This window comes from Diaphorina citri, unplaced genomic scaffold (assembly GCF_000475195.1).
Source record: "Diaphorina citri unplaced genomic scaffold, Diaci psyllid genome assembly version 1.1 scaffold63, whole genome shotgun sequence".
In the NCBI taxonomy this organism is placed as follows: domain Eukaryota; kingdom Metazoa; phylum Arthropoda; class Insecta; order Hemiptera; family Psyllidae; genus Diaphorina; species Diaphorina citri.
In genome coordinates, this window is record NW_007377500.1 from 363,260 (window position 1) to 388,552 (window position 25,293).

Consider the following 25,293-nt stretch of genomic DNA (forward strand, 5'->3'; position numbering starts at 1 on the left):
GGTATGAGCTAGAGACTTGAAATTTGGTATGTAGTTCACAAATGTGACAAGGATGCAACACAAAACGTTTGGTTGAGATGGTTGCTGCGCTTGGCGGTATTTTGACCGCTTTTGGACAGATTTCGACCGTTTTTTGGCGGTTTTCAGCTATACTGACTAAACGGTTAGAGATATTGTAAAAGTTACTATAGAACATAAAAATAAGCATCATTCAATAGGATAAGGAAAGTCGTGTGATGTTCACACCAGATTTTTTTTTAATCGAAGTTTCAAAAAAGTAAATTACCGGGCCGCACCCTGTACTAATTCAAAAAACCCTTTATTACTGTTTGGCCCTACACCTAAACCTCGGAGAGGGCTTTGTGTACGAGTAGTATGTAAGTACCTAGGTATTACGTTACCTGATGGGCCCTTATCATGGGCTACAGGACTCGTATCACTACAGGATTTCCAGCCACAGTAGTTAGGACAACAGCGCTTGTTACCTGAACACTCATAGTCGCTGTAACATTTCGGAGTGCAAGTTTTCACTGTACTTGCCATAGGACAGTTACCGAACTTGCCTGGAATAGAGAGGGGAGGAAATGGGCTCTTTTTTTTAAGAGGTTTGAGATAAACTATCTCACAGTGTTGGAAGGATTGGGGTCTAAACCCTTTGGACTCGTAAAAATAAATAAATGTGAATTTTATTCAAAAATCTCGAAAGAGAATTTTTAAAAGAGCCAGTGTTGATAGCACGTTGAATGAACCAAAGAGGTTTTTCAGAGGGAACTGTAACTACTGAGGTCTTATCGTTGCAAAGGACGAACCTTATTTGTTTAGGAATAAGTTCACCCCCGGGCGGAAATCGAACCCGCGGCCTAGCGCTTACAATGCAGCCGTGCTACCCTCCAAGCCCACTAGGCTGTTTCTTGTTTGATAGATGTTTAACGTCACTGTATAAAGTCTTTATTGACGGGGGTTTTAACCTCCGTCCGGCGAAAAGTTACCCGCCTACACATATTAAACTCACCCAACCTCAGTGGGGCCGGGAAAAGCTAGAAGCACGGGATATCTGGATACTAACTACGTCCAACATGGCTCAAGCGCATTCAGCTAAAAAATTAGAGTTAGAATCTTACTTGGAAATGCATCACAGCACAACACCATCAAAACAAGGAATGCAGCACAGAACTGGAATAATTTCATTTTTGAGGTTTCGTGAATAATGGACTCCAACAATAAGGTGCTCCTGCCCAGTATATCAAAATTCGAAAAACCTGAAGAGACAATAGAAATTTTCCCTATATGATAACACGAGGTTGTCCACATCCACAGTAATTACTATCAATTAATATACACTACAAGTAGGTAGCTAGAGGTAGCGATCTTTTAGAGATAGAGATCTTGGTGATGTCAATTTCCCTGTAGTGATTACTCACACCTCGAGATAGTTAGTCATGCGCACAGTAATTACTATCAATGAATATACACTACAAGTAGGTAGGTAGAGGTAGCGATCTTTTAGAGATAAAGATCTTGGTGATGTCAATTTCCCTGTAGTGATTACTCACACCTCGAGATAGTTAGTCATGCACTCTCTTCCATTGTCATATGATAAGGTTCAATTGGTACAGGGCCGGGTGTCCAATACTATCTGCAAAACAACGCTACAGTAATTACTATCAATTAATATACACTACAAGTAGGTAGGTAGAGGTAGCGATCTTTTAGAGATAGAGATCTTGGTGATGTCAATTTCCCTGTAGTGATTACTCACACCTCGAGATAGTTAGTCATGCACTCTGTTCCATTGTCATATGATAAGGTTCAATTGGTACAGGGCCGGGTGTCCAATACTATCTGCAAAACAACGCTAGTTCGAATCCCAACCTTGGCATTAAATTTCATTCTCCTAAGAATTTCTGTCGGACAGCAAGTTAACAATTATCAAAGGGCGTTTCCTATGCAAATTACAATTTTATTATTGTTCTTTTATTAAAACTTACTGTGGTTGGTACTTGATCTTTATTGTGAAGAAAATGAGTTCGAATCCCAACCTTGGAATTAAGTTAACAATTATCAAAGGGCGTTTCCTATGCAAATTACAATATTTTATTATTGTTCTTTTATTAAAACTTACTGTGGTTGGTACTTGATCTTTATTGTGAAGAAAATCCCATCCAATACCTACACATATTTGAAGATTTAAATCTAATAATTGGGTAGATACCTACATGATAATCTTAACTATGACGTATACCTACATGATAATCTAAACTATGTATGACGTGAGAGTAGGTATACCTAGCATTAATTGCAAGTAATCAGGGAATTTTTTCGTCAGAAGGATTAATTTTATTTCACATAAAAAGTTCATAGAAAACAAGTCCCCCGCAGTGGTTTTCATTGTTCGCTCAAAGTATAATGCTGGTGATTAGAATTCTAAGAAGATGTACTAAGTAATTGTCAGGTAATAGAAGGGCATCAAGTAATATTAATTGAATTATTGAGAAACCTCAGAGCCTATAACTTACCTAGTAATTTTGTGGTTTAAAATTTAATAAAACGAACGTACCTACATAATTTTCTTGGTAGGTATTATTATACGTACGTTTCGATTAGGTATTATTATACGTACGTATTATACGTACGTTTACTCGATGGGTGAAGGATGGATGGAAAAACAACACACGGCCCACGTGGAAATAAGAGAGAAAAAATGAACAAATATTTTACAAAAAAGAAAGTTTTCTATTTTTTTATTATTACAAAAAAGACCTAGAATAAATATAACGTATAAATTATATCTAAAAATAAATACAAGTAAAATGAACCACCAACGCTTACCTCAAAAATTTCACAATAATGGAATCTGCTCTGGTCCAAAATCGTAAAACTTACAATAGAATCACTAGAAATACATTCAGAATGCACGTAGGTGTTCAGTTCACTTATCAAAGAAAATAAGATCAAGTGATTTGGACACAGTCCAACTGTCTATTATTTATAGTTACCTATACAACTCATACGATTTACGTGTGCATTTGATTGATATCTTCAATGAGTGTCAACTCAGAAATATCAAGTATCTCCCCAATGGGAAGTTTACTACTTAGAACAAAAACCTCAATGAATCATACCCAAGTATTACATGAAATTATGAATCAGTATTCAGTAGGGAATTTCATCATTTCGTTCTCAATTTTAAGTAAAAATAATTGGAAAACAGATTGACAGGATGTTGTGATTTCGTCATGTAAGGCTTTCTAGGTCATGATACTGTGTTTTTCCGAGTTCGATAGGAAAACCTGGCTTTAGGATAGAGCACCAAGGACGAAATGTAAAGAATTCGTAAATTTTTTAGATATAGCCTTTGCACTTCGTCTGAGATGTTTCATCCAAAACGTAAGAAAAATCAATCTTTATAACAGAGTACCACGTGTAGCGTTATGACTATTATGACTATTGTAGGTAAAGCTAATATTTATCTATATTCTCTAGACTAGAAGAAACTTTAGAGTTCACTCTGAATTCTGAATGTATTTCTAGAAAACAATATTTCAACAGTCCTAAACCCTATTTCACATTGTACATTTGAGAACCTAAAATTAAAAGTCCTACGACAACTCAGCATTCTGACATCTTTTTACAACCCAGCGTTGAAAAAGGATATGAAAATGTCTCCAGTCAGTCAGTGGGACTTAAAAGTTTTACATCTAAAGGAGTTTTAACAAAGAGTAATCTATGGTACATTTGATACACGTTTTTATAGATATTTGTTAAGGGCACAGAATCACACCAACTTTGAGTAAAGTTCGCATAACCCTTGCAGCTAGAGAGTGGCAGGTAAAGTCTACGAGATTACGGTCCGTTTGAACCAGAAAATATCATTTTCCTATACAACAGTACATTATTTAGGATGGTAAAGAAAGTAAATATTCGAACAGTTTTTTTTTTTTTTTTTTTTTTTTTTTTTTTTTTTTTACCTTTTTTTTTTCCAAGGGTTTTTTTTTTTGGGGTTTTTTTTTTCGGGGGTAAGTTTTTTTTTTTCATACCTGTTTTTCTCCAAGTGCATTGTTCATGTAGGTAATTTTTTCCCGGAGACCTTGATTTTTTTTTTCAGTGTTATTTTTTTTCCCATATTCACCGAATTATAACGATATTTCTTTCATTTTCGTTGCTCATATTGTTGAAAATGCTAATATTGTTAGGCAAAATATGGGAAATACCTACGCGTGTACCGTACCGAAATAAACAATGCATCAATATATCCACTTTGCACTCTAGGAAAATTGTGATCTTTGAACTTCATTGAGGAAAAATGGGTAGGTAATTCCACACTGATCTGAACATATATCTCTAGATTCTCATATAATCCGCAATTTAAGTATAGGTGTTTGTACACACGGTACTTGGTATAAATTATGAATAGTAATGTGGTAATCAATTGCACTTTTAATGATCATACACACGATGTTCCGGCAGAAGGGATTTGAATTGACTCATTCAACAGAATTCGAAGTACGAGTAAAATGCTTATTTGAATCCGAATGAATCTTGAATCCCGTAATTTGTACTTCATTCAACAAAAATGATGCCACATGGCATAATGCACATTCACATCTCCCATGATGTGTGAGAGAAATGAGAGGAATATTACCCCAATCTCATCATATCCGGGCAGCGATTTCATAGGATCTAACAAAACCAACGTACATCATCTGGTTGAATCGAGATCTTCAAAATCCTACAGGACAATTTCAGACCAAATGTAAAAAAAAACCACTTTGTTCGGGAACATCCTGCAATTGTAGAGAATAAAAATCAGTCGCATAAGTTTGGTGATTTGGATTGAAGCTGGATCAATCCAACTCATTTGTACTCAACTCAAGACTGCGTGAAGTTCACCACCTTCTTGGCTAGTTCCTCGGGTGGCGTGATGTTATTGTTATTATTGTTATTGTTAAGCATCTGTTGGTGCTTTTCAAATTGCCTCTGCTTCTCTCGTGCCTCGTCATCTTGCTGTTTGAGTTTCTTCGTTGGAGACCGGACGTAAGCTTTGTAGTAGAAGTTGGCAAAGAGCAGTGAGAAGACAGTCGACTGGAAGGCCATGATCCAGTTGAGAGCTTTGGGGAGTGGGCAGTCGTTGACTAGGAGTGCTACAGCATAGGATAGGATGATTGCGAACTGGATCTGTAGGGAAAGAAAGAGATTCATTAGGCATTATTATTATTATTTCTAAGAGGTTTGATAGAGGAAACTGTGACTGCTAAGGTCTTATCGTCCCGAAATCGAAGGAAGACAGGATAGGAGAAAGCCTGCCGTTCAGGATAAAATCCACCACGAGTGGGAATCGGACCCGCGGCCTAGCGCTTACGAGGCAGACGCGCTACCAACCAAGCTAACTAGGCTGGCGCATTAGGCATTTGTTTTAGAGTACCTACAACCTTGGAAAAAACTATCACATATCTTAGGTATTATCTATTGTAATGACACAAGTTCAACCTCCTCAAATCTCAAGTATTACATGAAACAAGTTCAAGTTACAAGCGTGTTACATGTTACTCAATGTGCAAAATATTACTAGTACAATATGGTCATGGCTAACGAAATCGGGTAGATTAATTAATCCTTAGTCCACTTGCTTACCACTTATTTAAGAGTTCAGGCTTGGCATATTTTAGGTAAATTTCATGTATTTTCAGTCAGCTATTGGTCACATAAGTTTAGTGTGCGCTTAATGTTTGAGGTATCTGTAGCGATTCAAGTAATGAAGTTAAAGTCTGTCCTTCGTTAAATATGAAATACTCTACAGAGGAAATCTACTATGGAAGCAAGATAGACATAAAGAGCTTAGGTATGTAGATAACATTTATTCTAATGTGTAACCTCCCTTACATCTCCATATTAGCATAATCGTCTGAAGATAGTAGATACCCAGCCCTGCTTATTTCGCGTCAGTGTTAAGCATAATATTACACTTTTTTTTTCTTCCATATTTCGATTGAACTGACTTAGAACTGGTTTCAAAGTTAGGTAAATGTGGATATTGTTTTTTCAACTTTTTTTTTTTTACTTTATTTCTGTCAAATATCCATAGATGCCAGTGGCGAAGCGTGTTTGTTTGTTTTTTTTCCATTGTTTCTAATGGAATAATCTTGTCTATTATCTTGAGACTCTCATGTTAAAGATTTAAAAAAGTGAGCTTTTAAATTTTGAAAATTCGAGTCTGTTCAAAAAGGAAGAAATTCTTGAAGCTGTAGTGACGTCACACTCAGTGAAAATATGAGTATCACTTTCACTTCAAAGGTAATGCGTACCTAATGACCCTAAACGACCAGAATGTTGACTTTTTTTTGTTTGTTGAAACTATAGGTTTAGGTCTGATCACAAAACTAACTACTCTTCTGCACTGAGAATTTCGGAATCGAATTATTTTTTCGGTAAAATTGTTCTTAGGAAATAGGTATCTATTAAGTTTCAATTTTTTCGCCATCTCTTAATTGAGCAAGAGGGCAAGTGGATATTCTAGATCGGAAGAGCGTCGTAGAGGGTATATTCTCCAAAAAAAAAAAAAAAAAAAAAAAAAAAAAAAAAAAAGATTACGAGGTTAAATGGATTGATTTCAAATAAAAACTATAATAAGTAATTGCGTTTTCTCACAAAATTAGTGAGTTAGAAAGACGCTTGTATTCAAGATGGTATACGTATAGTATACATACATGTATTTTAGCTATGGGCTGATGCTTTTGTTATTCTTTAATTTATGTTACAATTTGTATAACATATATATGTATCTATTTTGTAAATAAAGTTTGGTCAAATTGTTCAATAATGCTCAGAGCGCAAATGAGGGATAAACTCTAATTAGAACTCTAACTTACCAGTTGAAGCCTTGTGATGTACTTCTTCCACCAAAGATGCTTCTGCATGTGAGGTCCCAGGGCAGCTAAGAAGTAATAGCTGTACATGACCACGTGAACGAAAGAGTTGACGATTCCAATGATGACTCCCTGTTCACTTTATGTTACACTTTGTATAACATATATAATTATGTATCTATTTAGTAAATAAAGTTTGGTCAAATTGTTCAATAATGCTCAGAGCGTAAATGAGGGATAAACTCTAATTAGAACTCCAACTTACCAGTTGAAGCCTTGTGATGTACTTCTTCCACCAAAGATGCTTCTGCATATGAGGTCCCAGGGCAGCTAAGAAGTAATAGCTGTACATGACCACGTGAACGAAAGAGTTGACGATTCCAATGATGACTCCCTGTTCACCTGAAACATTTGGGGATGCAGGGAAAGATTAATAGCGATGGGAGTGGACAGGCGACGTGAAAACAGCAGAATACATGTATATTAAACTTGGCGGAGCGGAGCGCTGCCACCCTCCTTGATATATGTTTTATTATTATTATTATTTTTTTTTTACAGGGAGCTTGGTCATTCTCAAATGTGTATCCCAGAATCCCAGTACTTTTCCACAATGTTTTTGTTCGATCCAAAAATACATAAAATACATAAAGACCGCGCTATCGTAGATTTGAACCATTATCGCGCGCATATAGTACAAACATTTGAAACTTAGCCAACGATAGCAGGATAGTACATTAAATTTCAACAAACATATTTAGCGCAGCTCTGCCGCGAGGTTGTCGTATGAACCTAAACTATACAATGTATCCCAGCCCCTCTGAAATACCTACATAGTTTGGTTTAGAGAATGGATCCAAAAATACATATAGACCGCGCTATCGCAGATTTGAACCATTATCGCGCGCATTTAGTACAAACATTTGAAACTTAGCCAACGATAGCAGGATAGTACATTAAATTTCAACAAACATATTTAGCACAGCTCTGCCGCGAGGTTGTCGTATGAACCTTAACTATACAATGTATCCCAGCCCCTCTGAAATACCTACATAGTTTGGTTTAGAGAACTGTTAGGAACATATATAGGACTGTCAATCTTCGCCTTTCATTCAATACTCCCCATAATGTGTCAAAATATTGTATAAGACCTTGGTTAGACTGCGGGGCAAAGGGACTTTTCAGTCCTATCCCAGCAGTATAAACAAGATATATTCTATTCTAATCTGCTTCTGTACCGTATAGATTAGTACATATTTGCCAATCTAGAACCGAGACAGGTAAGTATATTAGGCTTTGAAATCCAGATCACAATATATTGAATGTCACGCGGTCATAGCAGAAGATACCACGTCAAATGTTACACCTAAATGTTAACTCTGATATTGAACATGGCAAAATGTTATTGAGTGCTCTTCATTAGATCTGGTTGGATTATTATCAATGCTGGTAGTTTCTTTTTCGTCAACCTTTAAAGGACTTTTCTACTTATTTTATTAGACAATAAATTTCAATTTTGAAAAGTGAAAACACATTCTTTTTTTTAAGTCACGAAAAGCTTAGTCGGACACATCAGGAGTCAGAAAAAGGTCGTTGCCAAATTTCTAAAATCTTCCTTCGGAAAATCATATTTGGTTGAGGTCGAGATAAATAAGTCAAGAACCTAGTTGGCTAGGCATGCAGAGACAGATAGGAATGTACCCATCAACACACTACTTTTTTAGGTCTACCTATCTAAAAACCACTTTTTTCTCTCTTTTCGTGACTAAACAGAACTACCCACTTATTTTAGACAAAGTATTATTACTAAACGGCGACCTTGATACAAGTCTGCAAAAAATTCCAAAATATAAATAGAAAAAAAAAAATCCCGTTTTGAAATATCAGTAGGTTATGTTGTGATGAATATTTCACCCGTCCATTATCAGAGCGTAAAATCAGTCTCGCAGTAGGAAACCCGATTTTGTTTCAGTCAGCTCCCATGGCGTAGTGGTCACTGCGCTCGCCTTGCACGCGGGAGACCCGGGTTCGATTCCCGGCGGGGTCAAGAATAGGTCTACCTATCTAAAAACCACTTTTTTCTCTCTTTTCGTGACTAAACAGAACTACCCACTTATTTTAGACACAGTATTATTACTAAACGGCGACCTTGATACAAACAAGCCTGCAAAAAATTCCAAAATATAAATAGAAAAAAATCCCGTTTTGAAATATCAGTAGGTTATGTTGTGATGAATATTTCACCCGTCCATTATCAGAGCGTAAAATCAGTCTCGCAGTGTTGTTTCTTGAGTTACCTACCCAATTTGTGGATTTCGACTTTTAGATAATTACCGAATTGCTAACTTTTTGGTCAAATTTTCATAGTTCAGTTCCTGATACCCAAAAGTTTATTTTTTGACTATTTTTGACCGTTTTTCGTCCTAATTTTCTATACTGGGTACCTAAAGCTTCCGCAATTTGGTAATTTCATTAAATGTCGTCCGCAAATTTTGGTAGTTTTTATTATTATTATTATTATTATTTTTTTTTAAGTTAACAATTTGAAGTCTAATTCTGTCCAGCAAACAACAGAAGTGATGGAAAATTTTAACGTTAGCTGTGACGTAAGACGTACTGCTCTGTTACGTCACACCTTAGATGCTCGAATGATGCCAGGTAACCTGTTATTGGTTATGAATTTGGCATGTAACCTTTTCACTGACGAGGATGTTAACTAGGACTAAACTTGGCCTGTAACAATGCTTTATGCGCCTAGAATGCCTAGATGAAGGTCTCGTATAAAGCAGACCATGGGAAAAATCTTCTCACTGTTCTCATTAGTATTTTTATTGACATTTATATAACAACGTATAACGTATGAAAGATGCCTGGCGAAATCGCCCAACATATGCTCTTAGATGCTCACCAATAACTCAGTCAGCCTTTGAGTAATTGTGATGCATTTCTGATTGCCATTTTGATCTAACGAGCTTCGACTGATTGATGAATGGATTTAGTAGATCGTAAAGCCTCCGTCTAGGGAACTCTAACAAGTAGGTTCATTGGTTTTATTATTATCAATCTTAATAATAGGTACATCCGTACATCGTTCAATTTCTATCTCAGACAATGTATTCACAGTGTTTGTTGATTCAAGGTTGAACACAGTTGAAAGTACACCTCTATTTTGTCCGACAACATCCCTCATTTTATTCAGAATGGAATACCTACCTACTGCTAATAATACTCTCTAGATTCTACACTATATCTAATAACTGAAAGCTAATGTATGAGTGAATGACTAAAGTCTAAACTTGGTCTTAATTTTGATTTAAAAAAGTTCCTGCTGTTGGCTCTCTCATTTTTATGCTGCTCCCAAGAATGCTAAATTCCTACCAATGTACTAACATCTTCCTATCTATTCCCAAGGCCAGCACTCATTCCGCAGTTAACCAAATTCAAAATTCTAGTATTACACCAAATTACATCAAATTCAAAATTTCAGTAGTCATATTCTTCCGTTGCGTCAGAATCAAGCAATTCTCAGCTCACATCACACTTACGTCACGTCATGGTCTTTGCGAATTCATTGACTTTGTGAACCTCGACAGTTTTGGTATGCCATTCAATCTGGGATGTGGAGTTTTTAGTGTTTTCTATGTCTAGTAAAATAGTTCCCAATTTCGACAAAAAATTGTACTCGTTTTTCGATTGCAAATATTTCAACGGGTTACTTTCTGCTTTCTGGTGTTCTCGTGTTGACCCAGCACTTAAATGAGAAGCATTGTGTCTCTTCTCGCCCATCTGATGAGAGGCATACTACGGGATGGGCATGCTACGACACAGGCCACATGCGTCTAATGTAGCAGTTGTTTCATTGCTACGAAATAAAAACGGCGGTGGAACACTCATCTTTTTGTTTTTCTTTTTTTTTATGTATTGGATCGGAGATACTGGAGTAAGGTTTGGGGAATCGTAGCCCGGAATATTTCAATTGAGATGGGTTCAGAAATACTCTGAAGGGGTATTGTAAAAAGACTGCCAAGACAACATTCCGGAAAGCGTGAATTAGCTTCCTTTGTTGTCTTGAAATGTTGACTGATAAATGGGGACATGGAACAGGGTCCCAAATTTGGTCGTTTTCAATTGATCTCATTATGTCCCATCTCGTCTCAGAGATCTAGAAGTCGGAAGATTTTTCCGCCACACAAGTTGCGGCGGCGGTCCGACTTATCTAGGTCTGTCCGTAGAAAATGGCCAGAGCTCGGAGCTTTAGTGGCCGGCCAAACACAGTGTACGAACTGCTGTTCCTTTAACAATATAATATCATGCGTTGTTTTTGCGTTGACACTTGTCTGATTATTTCGCATACTTCCAATTGTATGCGTAAATATGAGGAGCGAACATAAAATATTTGCATATTTGAACTTCTTTATTCATTTTGAGTATTCAAAGTCACGTATCGTCTTTTTATGGCTGGGGCCTCAACTGAGTTAAAATTCGGTTGTGTGCACCCTACTTCTGAGATATGGATATTTAATCTTAAAGACCTTAAACAGAGGAGTTAAAGGGACTTTCCCAGCGGGATTTTCTTTCATCTTGGTTAAACAAAGGGGGTAAAGGGACTCTCCCAGCGGGATTTTCTTTCATCTCTAGGATGGAAGGAAAGTAATGCTTTTATTTAAACTTGCCCAAGAAACCCGAAATTAAATAAATTTGATTTGATATGTTTTCTGATACCTACTAACGTTTGATAAGAAAGACCGACGAAGTTTTGATTCCGGTGTTTCTTTTCTTTTCCTACTCATCAAATCGTTGATCAGTGCCCAAGTTTTCCACATATCACCCTTTAATTCTTGGAACTTTTTGTACATATAAATCCTTTTTTCTTTCTTGATTAGATTTGTAACTATATTTCTCTGTATTAAGGTGTTGGAAAGTTCGACGTGCTAATTATTCAGCTCTATGGGGTAAATGGCAGAGAATAACTTGCTCAGTGGGTTACCTGCCATTGAACAGTCCATCAGCAGTAAAATATTTAGTAATTAATTATTTTACTGCACTAGAACTTAGCTCAGTACATCGTGGACTCAGTTAACTAATGTAATCTAATCCTGTATCTCGACTCGAACCTTGTACCTTGGCTCCTCAGTCGAGGAGATTAGTAGCAGGAGGCAGGGAAGGCACTGCATTGATTTTATCCCCTCTCCCCTTCGTAACGCACGGCACTACGTTTCCAATTGTTGTGTTTGCGCAGGTCAGGTGATCGGCGTGTAGCCGCGTTACGTCACTTCTCACTTCAGTCTCCAACGTCTCAGCTGTTGGTGTCTTCAGTAGGACTCGCGCCTTCAGAGAACAACGTTATCCGTAGCCAATCAAAACGCACCATCATGTCGAGCGGTCAGTTCAAATTTCCGTACCGGGAGGGAGCCAATTCGAACGCGGTCAGCAATCTGCAGCGCGGACTCGACTTCCTCCGAGATGCGAGACTTAACAAGGTAAGTCCCGAATTGCTTTCCTTATCCTCTAGGATGGAAAGTAACTATGTGAACTTGTTTTCTTCAATGAGGTGTCTGACGTGAAATTTTCGAGTTTTTTTTGTGATTGACGTGAGTAAAGTGTTCGGGTTGTGTTGACGGTGCTATGGCTGGATTGAGCTGTTCGTGTAAACGGGTTCTAACGTCCGTTCCCATTGGATTATCCACAACGGAATTATGATCAATTGATTGTAATATCGCACATCTAATGGAATAACATTTTTTGATTTGAAAAATGATAATATTCAAAAACCTTTCCTATTATCAATTCATGACTGAATCTGGAGTAACTTCACCTTTTTGAAAACAAATTAAGAAGTTACGTTATTCCTTTAGATGTGCGATATATCAAGAGATGTGATAGGACATCAGTACATTGTAAGAAAGGGGAAAGCCGAAATTGTTTTTAGAAAACAAGTTCCCAAATGGAAAACCCCGTTCTTATTAATTGGCAGGCATTGTGCTAATTTAGGTAACGTTTTATCCATAGGGAAAAAATGGGGATATTTTAGAATCCTCGCTTGATAAAAATGGCCTTCAGGAGGTATCAAAAACATTTCAATTTTCTTCAAAGTCTTCAAAAGAGGAATGTCTAATGTAGTTTAAGGTTGTAGGTTGCTGTCACAAATTGAGTTTTATTGACAACTCGTCAATAAAACTCAATATGAAGTGATATCTTCAATTACGTGTTATACTACATCAAGAGTGTAACATGAACTACATCCGGTGTCATTTCTTATTGACATAATTTCTTCTTGTGGCGTTCCCTGCCGACTTTTGACCTGTTTTCTCCTTTGACTTCCAGTTTACTTTTTGACAACGCTTACTATCTCATATTGGGACATAGAGATAGACGGAAAACTTCATTGACGTTCAAATTACTTTTTTTTTGGGGTCCTCTTTTGGTGGTTTTGGTGGATTATATCTGGAGGACTGAAAATATGCTGATTCACAAGGAATGTTTTGCTTTGAAGTTTTTAGGAATCTAAATTGACTTCCTTTCTTTAGATATTAGTCCTGTTACTAACATAACTATAGGTAACGCCAAATACAACGGTTATTGGTCTTAGAGGCAATTCTCATAATAGGTGCACTTACTTTGCAAACCGAAACTTGTTCAAAGCATACAACAACATTAAAACACGAAATCATAATAAAAGTACATATTTGGTTAAACTGTCCTACATATTTGGTGCAAAATGGAATGTAAACAATGCAAAACTCTTGGAATTCGTAATCGCCGATATTGCAAAAACAAAAATAAACACTCAATTATATAATATGGAATAAAAACTACAGTTTGATAACATTAAATTATTAGGGCCTCTTATCTATAACCTAGAAGTTGTATTTTTTCGCCAAAGGTAAACAAAAGGTCATTTCCGTATATTCTACACATCTATAGCTCAGCTAATAATTAAAAACAGCATTACAAGCAAAGTTCTCAAACATGTATAACCTTACAGAGCACTTAAGGTTACAGAAGTAAATTTTTAAAGATCTTTTTCCATCTATTCTCAATTAACGCTGTTTTCAGCCTAATAACGACCTAAAAGTTTTGCTTCGTATGTCCAACCCCAGGATCAGTTGTGAAAAAATGAAACTTGAGTTGGGATTTAACATAACTAACACTCAATCAAAGGTACAAATTTTGTATTTTTCATAATAGGATTTGGGTTCCAAATTTGTCAGAAGAACATGTTTTTACGATCTCAGGGTATCAGTTTTATTCCATTACTTACCTACCCTCTTTATGAGTAATCCTGATTCCTGATGTTACAGTCATAATGATCTGATTATGATTAGTTTAAGAGATATGTTCAAGCCATCATCATTTGTTTCCTTTATTCCTTAGCAATGGTCTCCTAATCGTTAGAGGTTCCGGATTACGAATTTTTCAAATTCCATGTTTTTTTTTTGTCAATTGAAGAGCAATTTAAACCGTTAGATCTTTTGTGATATGAAAGCGACATTCATTATTTATTGATGAGAGAGTGAACCCTTAGATCTTTTGTGATAAAAAAAAAAAAAAAAAAAAAAAATCCCGCCTAAATGCAGAGCAATTTCCTAACTCCACAGAGGTACGAATTTCATAGAAGTAAGAATATACATATGTATAATGATGAGTACTCCAACAATCTAATTCCAGCATTCAATTTCACTTAGGCTATTTGCTTTGACAATGACAAAATCTTCAACTAGCAAACTATTTCAGTTTATCGTCTGTCTGAGTATTGTTTAACTTATCAAGATAAAAGACCGGCTTAGGTCTTCTGATAAGTTCTATTTTGTTTTCCATTAGTGTTACAAATATAACTCAATTAATATGGGTAAATAAGTATGCACTAGTGAAATCACTATTGCAAATAGACACAACGTTAATTTTTAAAGCAACCATCTATTATAGGGGTTTCCAACTAGCGGCCCGTGGGCCACATGTGGCCCGCCAGACCATATTTGTGGCCCGTGAAGCTTTTTGGGATTTGTACAAACTTACCTGGAAACTGACCCCCTTTAGTGTTCAGCTACCTACTATTAGGAGAATACTTTTTGAAAAATTTTGCCTGCTGCGCTCAAAATTCGATAGGACTGCATTTCTGAAAATTTGGGTGGAGGGGGGGTTGCTCCTCTATGTACTTATGTGGCCTGCGAAGTACCTCCCAATGTAACATGTGGCCCGCATACACATGGAATTTGGAAACCCCTGATCTATTAGATAACGTAACACTGCCTTTTTGTATCCTAGCATTCCCTACTGTTGGTTGAATGGGAGTTTCCATTTGCAACTGCAAGGAGTTCGACTTTGAATAAATACTCTATTGAAGACTTAGTAACTTTGTGAAGCTCCATATCAAAGTAGTTGTACATATGGATTATGCTAACTGTATCTACAGCACTGATTCGCTTTGTAGTTCTGATTTGATTCACCATGATTACCATAGTCCAAGCCATTTCTACTTTGTGTAAAGAGGTTGGATAGAGCGAACTGTAGTCTAAGGTCTTATCGTCCTGAAAGCGAAGGCAGAAAAAAGGATAGGAAAAAGCCAGCTGTTCCGAGAACGAACCTTATATGTTTAGGATAAAATTCGCCCCGGGTGGGAATTGAATCCGTGACCTAGCACTTACAAGGCAGACGTGCTTCCCTCTAAGCGAACTAGGCTGGCTCAATTTGAATTTGAGCGGAGATTTTCTGATCACGAAATCCGCGACTGTACTAAGCATTCCAACTGGTAATACTATTCCAGTCAGAAGCAGTCATAGTCACCCTTCAATGTAGGATCAGGAAAAACTCGTTCCTGTAATCTAGTCATTAAAACATGCTTGTGAGTTTCCCGTCAAATAAATGGTGACTCGGTGAATGTTCACAACATTCCCGATAAGTATTGTATGTAAAACGTGTGATTTTTCAAGTAGGAGGAGATGTTTTTGAATACATTTGATTGTTAACGATACGATGCATAAGGAGAATTTTTTTGATTGTGTTAAGACTGTTAAGCATACTTAAATGCTTGGCACAAATGTCGTTCCCCACCTTTAACCGTATTATGACTATTTATGAGTAATTGAGAGAAGCAGCACAACCTCAAGAATTCAAATCCACACCTCACACCAAATGGCCCCCTTTACACCCACAGGGTATTACTGAAAACTTGGTTTGGGTACCTACCTAATGTGTAACTTTACGATGATTGGTTATCTATTTTCCATCTTCTCATTAAACAGGTGAGGTGCGGCTGCCAAAATATTAGCATAATTCGAAAAACTTTCGAGTTTTCTTCAGAAAATCGTCAAGTAAATATTTTATATTTTTAACTGTGCCAAACCTAGTATTGATATTAAATCTAGTATTGGATATTGCACATGATTTTTAAGTAAATAGCTAAATACATACTTGTTAAAAGCTTTCTTAGATTGGCCATTAGACTAGGCGGGCAACTATTGTGTACCCGGCAAGGCCGATCATAATTACCTCACTTACTTACCATATGAACAATTTCCACTGACAACTTTGAATTTATTTTGCTGACACAGTGGCATAGATGTTGGGCAGGTGTCAACGTCGAGATTTTTCAAGGTCATTTGTATACGGTAAGGTTCTACTGTGTCATGCTGACTTTATGTTGGACCATTTTTGCACGTTTTTCGTATATCTGCAATTCTGCACATGCGGTGCAGAAGGCCAAAGTGCATTTCAACATGAAGTTGTCGACCTGGAGCCTGGAGTTAGGGTCTTTTGATGGAAGTATTTTTGAAAAAATAATGACCCATCTTTTCGCAGTAGAAAAATTAATACCAAAAAATTGGAACCGCTCAGTTCTGGGACCCCAAAGTTGAACTTGCGACGTGAAATGATCTTTTAAATTGATGTACATATCCTAAGTCGTTCTTAAATTGATGTACCTACCAAATTTAATCAAAATCAGATCAGGCAATGGCAAGTTGTAGCTGAACAAACAAAAATCCAAACCAACTGCAAAATGGTCGAGTTAAACCTTAGACCTCACTGTTGTTCGGTCAATTATAAAGCTTTTAATTTCAGAGGAATAGTCTCGATCTGGCAATCTGTGGATTACAAGACCCTCTCGATCTGCTGTCTCCACAGCCACACCACTAGTCTGTGTAGTTGTTTTAATGAGCTTCACGTTTCTAACCAGTAGTTGATATCGTTATGGAACTAGGCAATAGCTTTAATAGCCTGGCCCATTGTGAGAGTGAACCAGGTGTACATTGCGTACATGTTAAATCTAGGCTAGTAGGTATTTTCAATGTAAATAGGAAGCATTGGAAATCTGAGCTTTTTACTGCGAAACCTTAACTTCACTTTAATTCTGATCACTTGTTTATTTTGTGGCTTATTTGTTAGAATTTCATGTTTTATTATTTGATTTTATTTTTCTCAAGTAGGCACTTAATCGTGTACTTGAACCCGGGATTAAATCTGGATTACACTCATTTATCAAAACATTCATAATTCATGTTTTTATGGATATTGTCCATAGAAATTGGATAAGAACCTTGTGCTCAGTAGGTATTTGTTTTTGAATTTGTTTAGATTCCTAGATCTCATTTTTTAAACCTACCAAAATTGGCACTTTTATCAATTTAGCTATGTTACCAGATAACCACTTAACGATATTAATGTACCTACATGTTCCAGATATAATTACCGAGTAAGGATATTAAATAAACTGATTAGTAGAATATTATTACCAATATAATATCTACTTTATTACCTGTATAAGTTCATTACTATCTTGCCCATTCGCTTCTGACCAAATAAATCATTTTCTTGTTATTACGGATTGCCAATTTAACATTCTCGCTGCTATAGGTACCTAATCTAGGAGTTCAATTAGTTGATCGGTTTTCATCCAATTTACCTCGTTTCAAGGTTATGGCCAAAAATTGTTTTTTGGTTAATGACAAAAATGTCATTATCATTTGTCCGCTAATTTCGATTAGTAGTGTTTTAGAAGATTTTCAATCCCATTTATCATACAGGGTGTCTACCAGACTGGAAAACCGGGAATTGTCAGGGAATTTCATGGAGACTCGAAAAGTCAGGGAATTGTCAGGGAATAAACAATACTCGTCTTGTATGTACTTGTAATAAATTTGATGGTACATTCGTTCTCTTTTGACAAAATTTTTGATGGCAAATTCGAGGAAATCAGGCTGTATCTCGCAAATTATTGGTGTAAAAAAAGTAGAGCATCTATTGCGTGCGGATAGCCCTAATGGATTTTGGCCATTTTGGGGTCAATGGTTTCACTCTACAAAAAATATAATTTTCGAGAGTTCGTGATAATGTATGTTAATTTTGCTAATAACTTAATTGGTATAATGCTAAAATGTCTATTTTGAATTTACCTACAGCTTGTGGCATCCTATCACCAATTTTTTCTCAGTGTCTTTTTCTCCCAAATTCATTCGTATGATAGCATTGATAGATAGTAGGTGCTGTTTTTTCTCTCTCTCTCTCTCTCTCTCTCTCTCTCATCTGTTGCGTGCGGATAGCCCTAATGAATTTTGGCCATTTTGGGGTCAATGTTTTCACTCTACAAAAAAATATAATTTTCGAGAGCTCGTGATAATGTATGTTAATTTTGCTAATAACTTAATTGGTATAATGCTAAAATGTCTATTTTAAATTTACCTACAGTTTGTGGCATCCTATCACCAATTTTTTTCTCAGTGTCTTTTTCTCCCAAATTCATTCGTATGATAGCATTGATATATAGTAGGTGCTGTTTTTTCTCTCTTTTTTTTTCTCCCAAATTCATTCATATGATAGCATTGATAGTAGGTGCTTGTATAAACCTACACTCCAATGCACTATCCGGGTATGTTGTTAACAAAGTGTACTGTAACCTTGATTAACCTTGCATTTTCATAATTAACTCGACTAATAGCGTGATTACCGGGTCGTTTGCGTTCAGGAATGATTCCAGTTGCCTGGGTCCCTATAATTGTGTACTTACACCTTGGATTTTGTCAGTTTCACCTGTCTTGATCCCTAGGTGTCCCTATGAATACACTTTTTTCAAAGAGGTTTGATCGAGGGAACTATAACTGCTAAGGTCTTATCGTCCCGAAAGCGAAAAGAGAAGGAAGACAGGATAGGAGAAAGCCAGCCGTTTCGAGAACGAACCTTATCCGTTCAGGATAAAATCCGCCTCGGGCAGGAATCGAACCCGTGACCTAGCGCTTACAAGGTAGACGCGCCACCTTCCAAGCTAACTAGGCTGGCCGAAATACACTTTACTATTGTATCAGTTTCAAAACTTATCAATTGTCCTCTGTGCAACTGTTTGGGCATCCCTAAAATTCATTTGAAGTTGTTATTGGGTCAAACAACTAAAATATGTATCAAAATAAATTTTCCAAAGTTTCATGTTGGTTTGCCGAAAAGCCCTCATACCTATTGTCGTAAGCCACCTGAACTCAATTTAATTACATCCATCATAAATCCAATCCTGTCTCTATGCTCCATAGAGTCCATAGTTTATGTACCCTTTCCATCTGCATATATCTTCCCATCTTCATTTGTGTAAAGCTAACTGCCCGTCCGTATATTTTGTACTAACTGTTACTGTCATAAATATACCTTCTTGTTATAGCATTGGGCATACGTCACACCTCCCATACTACATGTATTTAGCAATGGACATACGTTATACCTCCCATATGAGTTTAATATGTATGGCAGTTCTGAGCTGTATGGATAGCCATATGAGCATAATACTTATGCCAGTACTGTCCGGATCAGTTTATTTACGAGCACTTGAATTTATTAGTTTTTAAATATGACCCGGGGTCAGTGAGTGTGAGTTGTGATCTCCACCATATGAATATGACGACCAATGAATATGCTCCAGTGTTTGTTGTGTGTAAACATAGCGTATCTATATACTTTTACCTTTCAATCATTTATCAAAGTGGTGCTCAAACTTGTTCAAATGACCCGTAATAATCTAGATAAACATATTTGCATACAGGCAACCTTTGTAGCTCTACTTTTTACTTTCCTTATCCTATAGGAAGGAAAGTAATGTAATCGCGTCAAATTTTTGATGGTCAGTTTTTAGTGTCAAAAGTCAAAACACGTTTTGAGGTCCCTAGAGCCTAAATCCAAAGTTTCAGCCATTGGTCCGTGTGTGTGTGTGTGTGTGTCTGTCTGTAAACAAAATATCTTCAGAACGGTAAGAGCTAGGGACTTGAAATTTGGTATGTATCTTTCAAATGTGACAAGAATGAGACACAAAACGTTTGGTTGAGATGGTTGCTGCGCTTGGCGGTATTTTGACCGCTTTTGGACAGATTTCGACCGTTTTTGGCGGTTTTCAGCTATAGCGACAAAACGGTTAGAGATATTGTAAAAGTTAGGGTAAAAGAACACTCAAATAAGCATCATTCAATAGGATAAGGAAAGTCGTGTGATATTCACACCAGTTTTTACCAGATTTTTTGTGTCCGGGTCGGTAGTAGGTAGAAGGATTCTATAGCAGAATCACCATTAACTGTGTCCACACATAGTCGACGCCATCGATCGACGAGGTGAGTGTGAGTTGTGATCTCCACCATATGAATATGACGACCAATGAATATGCTCCAGTGTTTGTTGTGTGTAAACATAGCGTATCTATATACTTTTACCTTTCAATCATTTATCAAAGTGGTGCTCAAACTTGTTCAAATGACCCGTAATAATCTAGATAAACATATTTGCATACAGGCAACCTTTGTAGTTTGTAGCTCTACTTTTTACTTTCCTTATCCTATAGGAAGGAAAGTAATGTAATCGCGTCAAATTTTTGATGGTCAGTTTTTAGTGTCAAAAGTCAAAACACGTTTTGAGGTCCCTAGAGCCTAAATCCAAAGTTTCAGCCATTGGTCCGTGTGTGACTCATATTGTGGCCCCGGCCATGAGTCAGTCAGTAACAGTCTTTAACACTGAGGGTCTTGAGATCAGAATCTTTCATAAAAACATTGTCTTATTGCCAATTTTCTGTCTTTGTAGAAACATATTAGTGACTGAATAGGTCCATGTATGTAAACCTGATCAAACTTTTGGTATGGCTGATGGCGGATGGCCAAAATGTATTAGAATTGTATTGTGACTAATCTTATTAAAGTAAATTAATTTTTAATTCGATTTCGACTTATTTCTGGTGATCTCTTTTTTTTTGGACCTAATAGTTCCCAAGTTTTGAATCCAGTAGACATCTGGGACCATCATCTCTCAAGAATCTCAAGTTAGACTATGATGTGATTAATCTCCTTGACACTTAGAGGGGGATAATTTTCTCCTTGATGCACGATTTAACTGATGTTAGATTTTAGATGCAGTGTTAAAGAAAGCATTTATTGAATGAGTTCGCTATTGGGTGTTGCCACAGAACAACACAAAACAGATCATAATGTAGGAGACCTTCATAAAAACCAGTACATACATACAATCATCTCGTAAGTGGGTATTGTCGCAGACCAATATGTCAATATGGATCACAATAATGGCCACAGTTATGAACAAAATTCTGCCCCTCAAGTTGCACTGAAGCATCAATTCCAAACATCTTATAGGCCAAAATTCGTTTCAGTCTGAGTTGAGAGCAGGAATTTTCGTTCATAAAAATCAGATAAGAGACTTTCATAACACCCTGTATATCTTTCAAGTTACGGAGTTTGGTGTCAAGTTTCAAATACATCTTTGGATGCATTATTCAAGAGGTTTGCCAGGTGGCAGACCCAGTATAATTACCCGTGCTCTGAGTCACTCAATTCAATTTCTCTTTCTCCTTACACTCAGGATAATTTGAGATAACATTGTGTAACAAGGACCTGTGCTCTTAACCTGAGTATGAGGTTTCTGGTATCCTGGATGTTTAACTCAATATGTTAAGAGTAAAAGGTACTACCAAGCACCAATTAGTTAATGTGGTAAGACTGCATTGTAACAGGTGATCCAATGAACCTATACAGCCAAGTTGGTTCAACGTTTTATCCAGACAGAGTGGTTATTTCAATGTTTCATCCAGATACGCTGTTCCATGTGCAAATGGAGGACTGATTGGAGAAATTGGAGAATTAATGTTGAACAGGCTTGGGAACATTACTTGAAGAAAAAAAAAATCTGTTGTGACGCAGTGGGAACAGGGTGGAAAATCTTGAAAAAGTAGACTGGAAATTTGGAAAAAATGGACTGGAAAACCGAGAAAAGTCAGGGAATTTTATTTTTCCATCAGATAAGAGACTTTCATAACACCCTGTATATCTTTCAAGTTACGGAGTTTGGTGTCAAGTTTCAAATACATCTTTGGATGCATTATTCAAGAGGTTTGCCAGGTGGCAGACCCAGTATAATTACCCGTGCTCTGAGTCACTCAATTCAATTTCTCTTTCTCCTTACACTCAGGATAATTTGAGATAACATTGTGTAACAAGGACCTGTGCTCTTAACCTGAGTATGAGGTTTCTGGTATCCTGGATGTTTAACTCAATATGTTAAGAGTAAAAGGTACTACCAAGCACCAATTAGTTAATGTGGTAAGACTGCATTGTAACAGGTGATCCAATGAACCTATACAGCCAAGTTGGTTCAACGTTTCGGGTCGGTAGTAGGTAGAAGGATTCTATAGCAGAATCACCATTAACTGTGTCCACACATAGTCGACGCCATCGATCGACGAGGTGAATCTATGTATGTTGTCGAGCCAGTGTACGGTTCCAGTCGACATCGATCGGCGGCGTCGACTATGTGTGGACACAGCTTAAGTGTACGCCTTATCAGGATTAGGTTGAGATGGTTCCAATGGGGCCCCTTCTTTGTCCCTCTGTGCGTATCGCGTTGACGTTGACGGCAGAGTCTAGTCTAGGGAATGTCGAGGATCATCCTTGCGAATCATGGAAGGCTCAGTTCTTGCAAACCATGAGACTCGGTTTGATAAGTACGCCTTATCAGGATTAGGTTGAGATGGTTCCAATGGGGCCCCTTCTTTGTCCCTCTGTGCGTATCGCGTTGACGACACCCGACGCCGCGAGTCCAATTCATGGCAGAGTCTAGTCTAGGGAATGTCGAGGATCATCCTTGCGAATCATGGAAGGCTCAGTTCTTGCAAACCATGAGACTCGGTTTGATAACCGCTGATCAATCACACTACCGATCTGTTACTGTTACTAATCACATAACCGATCTGTTACTAATCACGCCAAGCTGTCTGTTAATCACACAAAATATCCAATTAACACGAAACGTGTGTGGGGGGTCAAAACGCGAGTTCGGTAAATTTCAAAGCTATCGCTCCATCTCGCGTTTTAATCGAAATGGAATCTATAAAATAATGTAAAAAGAAACTAGGTATTCAACTAGGTTTTTACTTCAAGCAATACTTGGGTACTTATCTAAATTAAATCTAAAGAGAAAAAAATCGGAACAAAAACTTCAATTTGATATTTACAAAAAGGTCAAGAAATAAAATGAAAGCTAAGTAAACATGACATGGAACCAGTCTGTATCAGTAAGTTCATTCTCATACATACATAGTTTGAGCCATTACCGACACCGACAAAGAACTCATAGCTCAAAGGTGTAAAAAAGATTGACAGAAGTAGTATCTGTAGTATAAGTTTACATTGCATGAAACCTTCATTTGATTGATTGATTGATTGATTGATTGATTGAAATAGTTTACTTTATTTTTTAACAATAACACAAGTATACAATAGAACCTCCCTAAGACCAGAACCTTCTGGGAGACAGAAAGCTTTGAAAAAGTACAAAGTGCGAACTCCCGTTTTCTGAATAGGTGCTGGGAACCATCATGATACCTATATCGCCCCCCTTATTCAAAGGGCTTATTGCTTCCTACTCCTCATAATATGTATGTACCTAGGCCTTCTTTCTGAAGACAAGTAGGTAGGACAAGAAAGGGCTGACATCTTCAAGGTCGAACTTTGATTCCATTCAATGTCAAAATTATTTTCGTTGACATCTTTCAATGGTCTTTCCAAAGGGAAAGGTCAAAGGATTGACATGGTTCGTTTAGATTAGAACTGTCGTTATTTTCGGCATCTCGGTTTAAGGAGAACCCTGCTCTATTGCTCTACTTTCAAAGTTGTGGGTGTCAGAAACACGTTTGAGTATATCAATCCAAAAATTGCTCACCTTGGAATCCTTGGATTTTGCCGAAGAAATAAACTAAAAAATAAAATGAACATGAACTACAACCGTTTTTCTATTCAAATACTTCTTAAGCGCCTTGAAAAAAGCCAAGAAAGGTTCCAAGGTTCAACATTCTACTCATTCCGAAAAGCTCTTCTGTTTTTATCAATTCATTTTATGTCTTTCCTATTCTCTCCTTAGATTATTCTCCTGAGAGTCTTTATAAAATATTCACCATGGGAACAATTCAGTGTGGAAAAGAAGATTAAAAGAATACGAATAGAGGAAGAAAGGAAGGGAGAAGAGACAGTGAAAAAAGGGAGAGGAGGAAAAGAATGGAAGAAAGAGTAAAAGAAAGCAAATACTCTACTGGAGGTACGTAACGTCAGTTCACATTAGATTCATTAGAACATTCAATCTGATTGGAGAATTAAGGACAAGCATAAAGTACAACCGGTACCTGCTCTATGTAAATATATCAGTACCTGCTCCATGTAATAGAGCAAATAATAAATATCACAAGACTTGCATGCAAATGCAACTTGTACTTGTATTTGACTTCCATTCCATTGCATTGAAGTTCAATAAAATACCGCTGGAGGCTACCAGATGATCTAATATGAATCAATCTCCTAATGGGCGTTGTAAATTGCCAGCAAGTGACGGATTGACATGATTATCCTCCTGATGAGAAGGGTATCAAGGATGAAATGGATTACCAGCGAAACTAGGAACTAGTGACGAATACACGAGGAAAATGTGCAGAAAATTTACACTATGTCTGGAATCTGGCTGAAAATGAAAAGGAACTTTTTTATTATTATTTTTTTAAGAGGTTTGACAGAGGGAACCGTAACTGCTATGGTCTTATCGTCCCGAAATCGAAGAGAGAAGGAAGACAGGATAGGAGACCTAACACTGTATTTTACTTTGTCTTTGAGAGTGGATGAAGTTTTGCAGTAACTCCGTATTTCCCAGTTCTGAGAAAAAATGGCACGAGGTTCAGGTCTTACTGATTTTATTTGGTTTGGAGTTCCCCATTATTGGGAGTTCCCCTTTGAAATATATGCGTAGACTTACCTAGGTTTAATAGACAGGTTTTTTCTTCGGAATCGTCTGTTACCTTAACCGTTTTTATTTACTTAACAATTAACAAACTCCAGATTAGGTCAGAATCCACTATCACTCCAGTTTCCATTACAACTTTTACATGTCATTTCTACCCACAAAGGTGCAGGTAAACGTACACTCA

At 37.0% G+C, this 25,293-nt stretch overlaps 2 protein-coding genes and 2 long non-coding RNA genes across 8 annotated transcripts in view; 2 read left to right on the plus strand and 2 right to left on the minus strand.

Annotated features, from left to right (window-relative positions):
• The window catches only part of LOC103519110 (NADP-dependent malic enzyme-like), a 68,452-nt gene that overhangs the window by 24,166 nt on the left and 18,993 nt on the right, over nt 1–25,293 (plus strand). For 3 of the 4 annotated variants that reach the window (XM_026830639.1, XM_026830631.1, XM_026830636.1), the window contains exon 2: nt 12,100–12,340. In XM_026830639.1, coding sequence (XP_026686440.1) covers nt 12,100–12,340 — 241 coding nt within the window. Of the gene's footprint in view, nt 1–10,306; nt 10,459–12,099; nt 12,341–25,293 lie in introns of those variants that run through there. The other variant, XM_026830642.1, reaches the window with a different exon arrangement.
• Nucleotides 427–3,125, minus strand: LOC103518957. The gene is made up of 3 exons (XR_541875.3): nt 2,830–3,125; nt 1,122–1,259; nt 427–563 (listed from the first exon to the last, which is right to left on the minus strand). It is a non-coding gene; the product is annotated as an uncharacterized LOC103518957 (long non-coding RNA).
• Nucleotides 3,797–4,764, plus strand: LOC113471493. The gene is made up of 2 exons (XR_003394174.1): nt 3,797–3,928; nt 4,022–4,764. It is a non-coding gene; the product is annotated as an uncharacterized LOC113471493 (long non-coding RNA).
• On the minus strand, nt 4,103–7,230 carry LOC103518946 (elongation of very long chain fatty acids protein 4-like). 2 transcript variants are annotated; one of them, XM_017448133.2, is made up of 2 exons: nt 7,129–7,230; nt 4,103–5,175 (listed from the first exon to the last, which is right to left on the minus strand). In XM_017448133.2, exons 1-2 carry the CDS (start codon nt 7,213–7,215, stop codon nt 4,870–4,872), a joined length of 393 nt encoding a protein of 130 aa, XP_017303622.1. In that variant the 5' UTR covers nt 7,216–7,230; the 3' UTR covers nt 4,103–4,869. The 2 variants fall into 2 exon arrangements, with proteins under 2 accessions (XP_017303622.1, XP_008482253.1); XM_008484031.2 differs by lacking the exon at nt 7,129–7,230 and adding an exon at nt 6,867–7,019.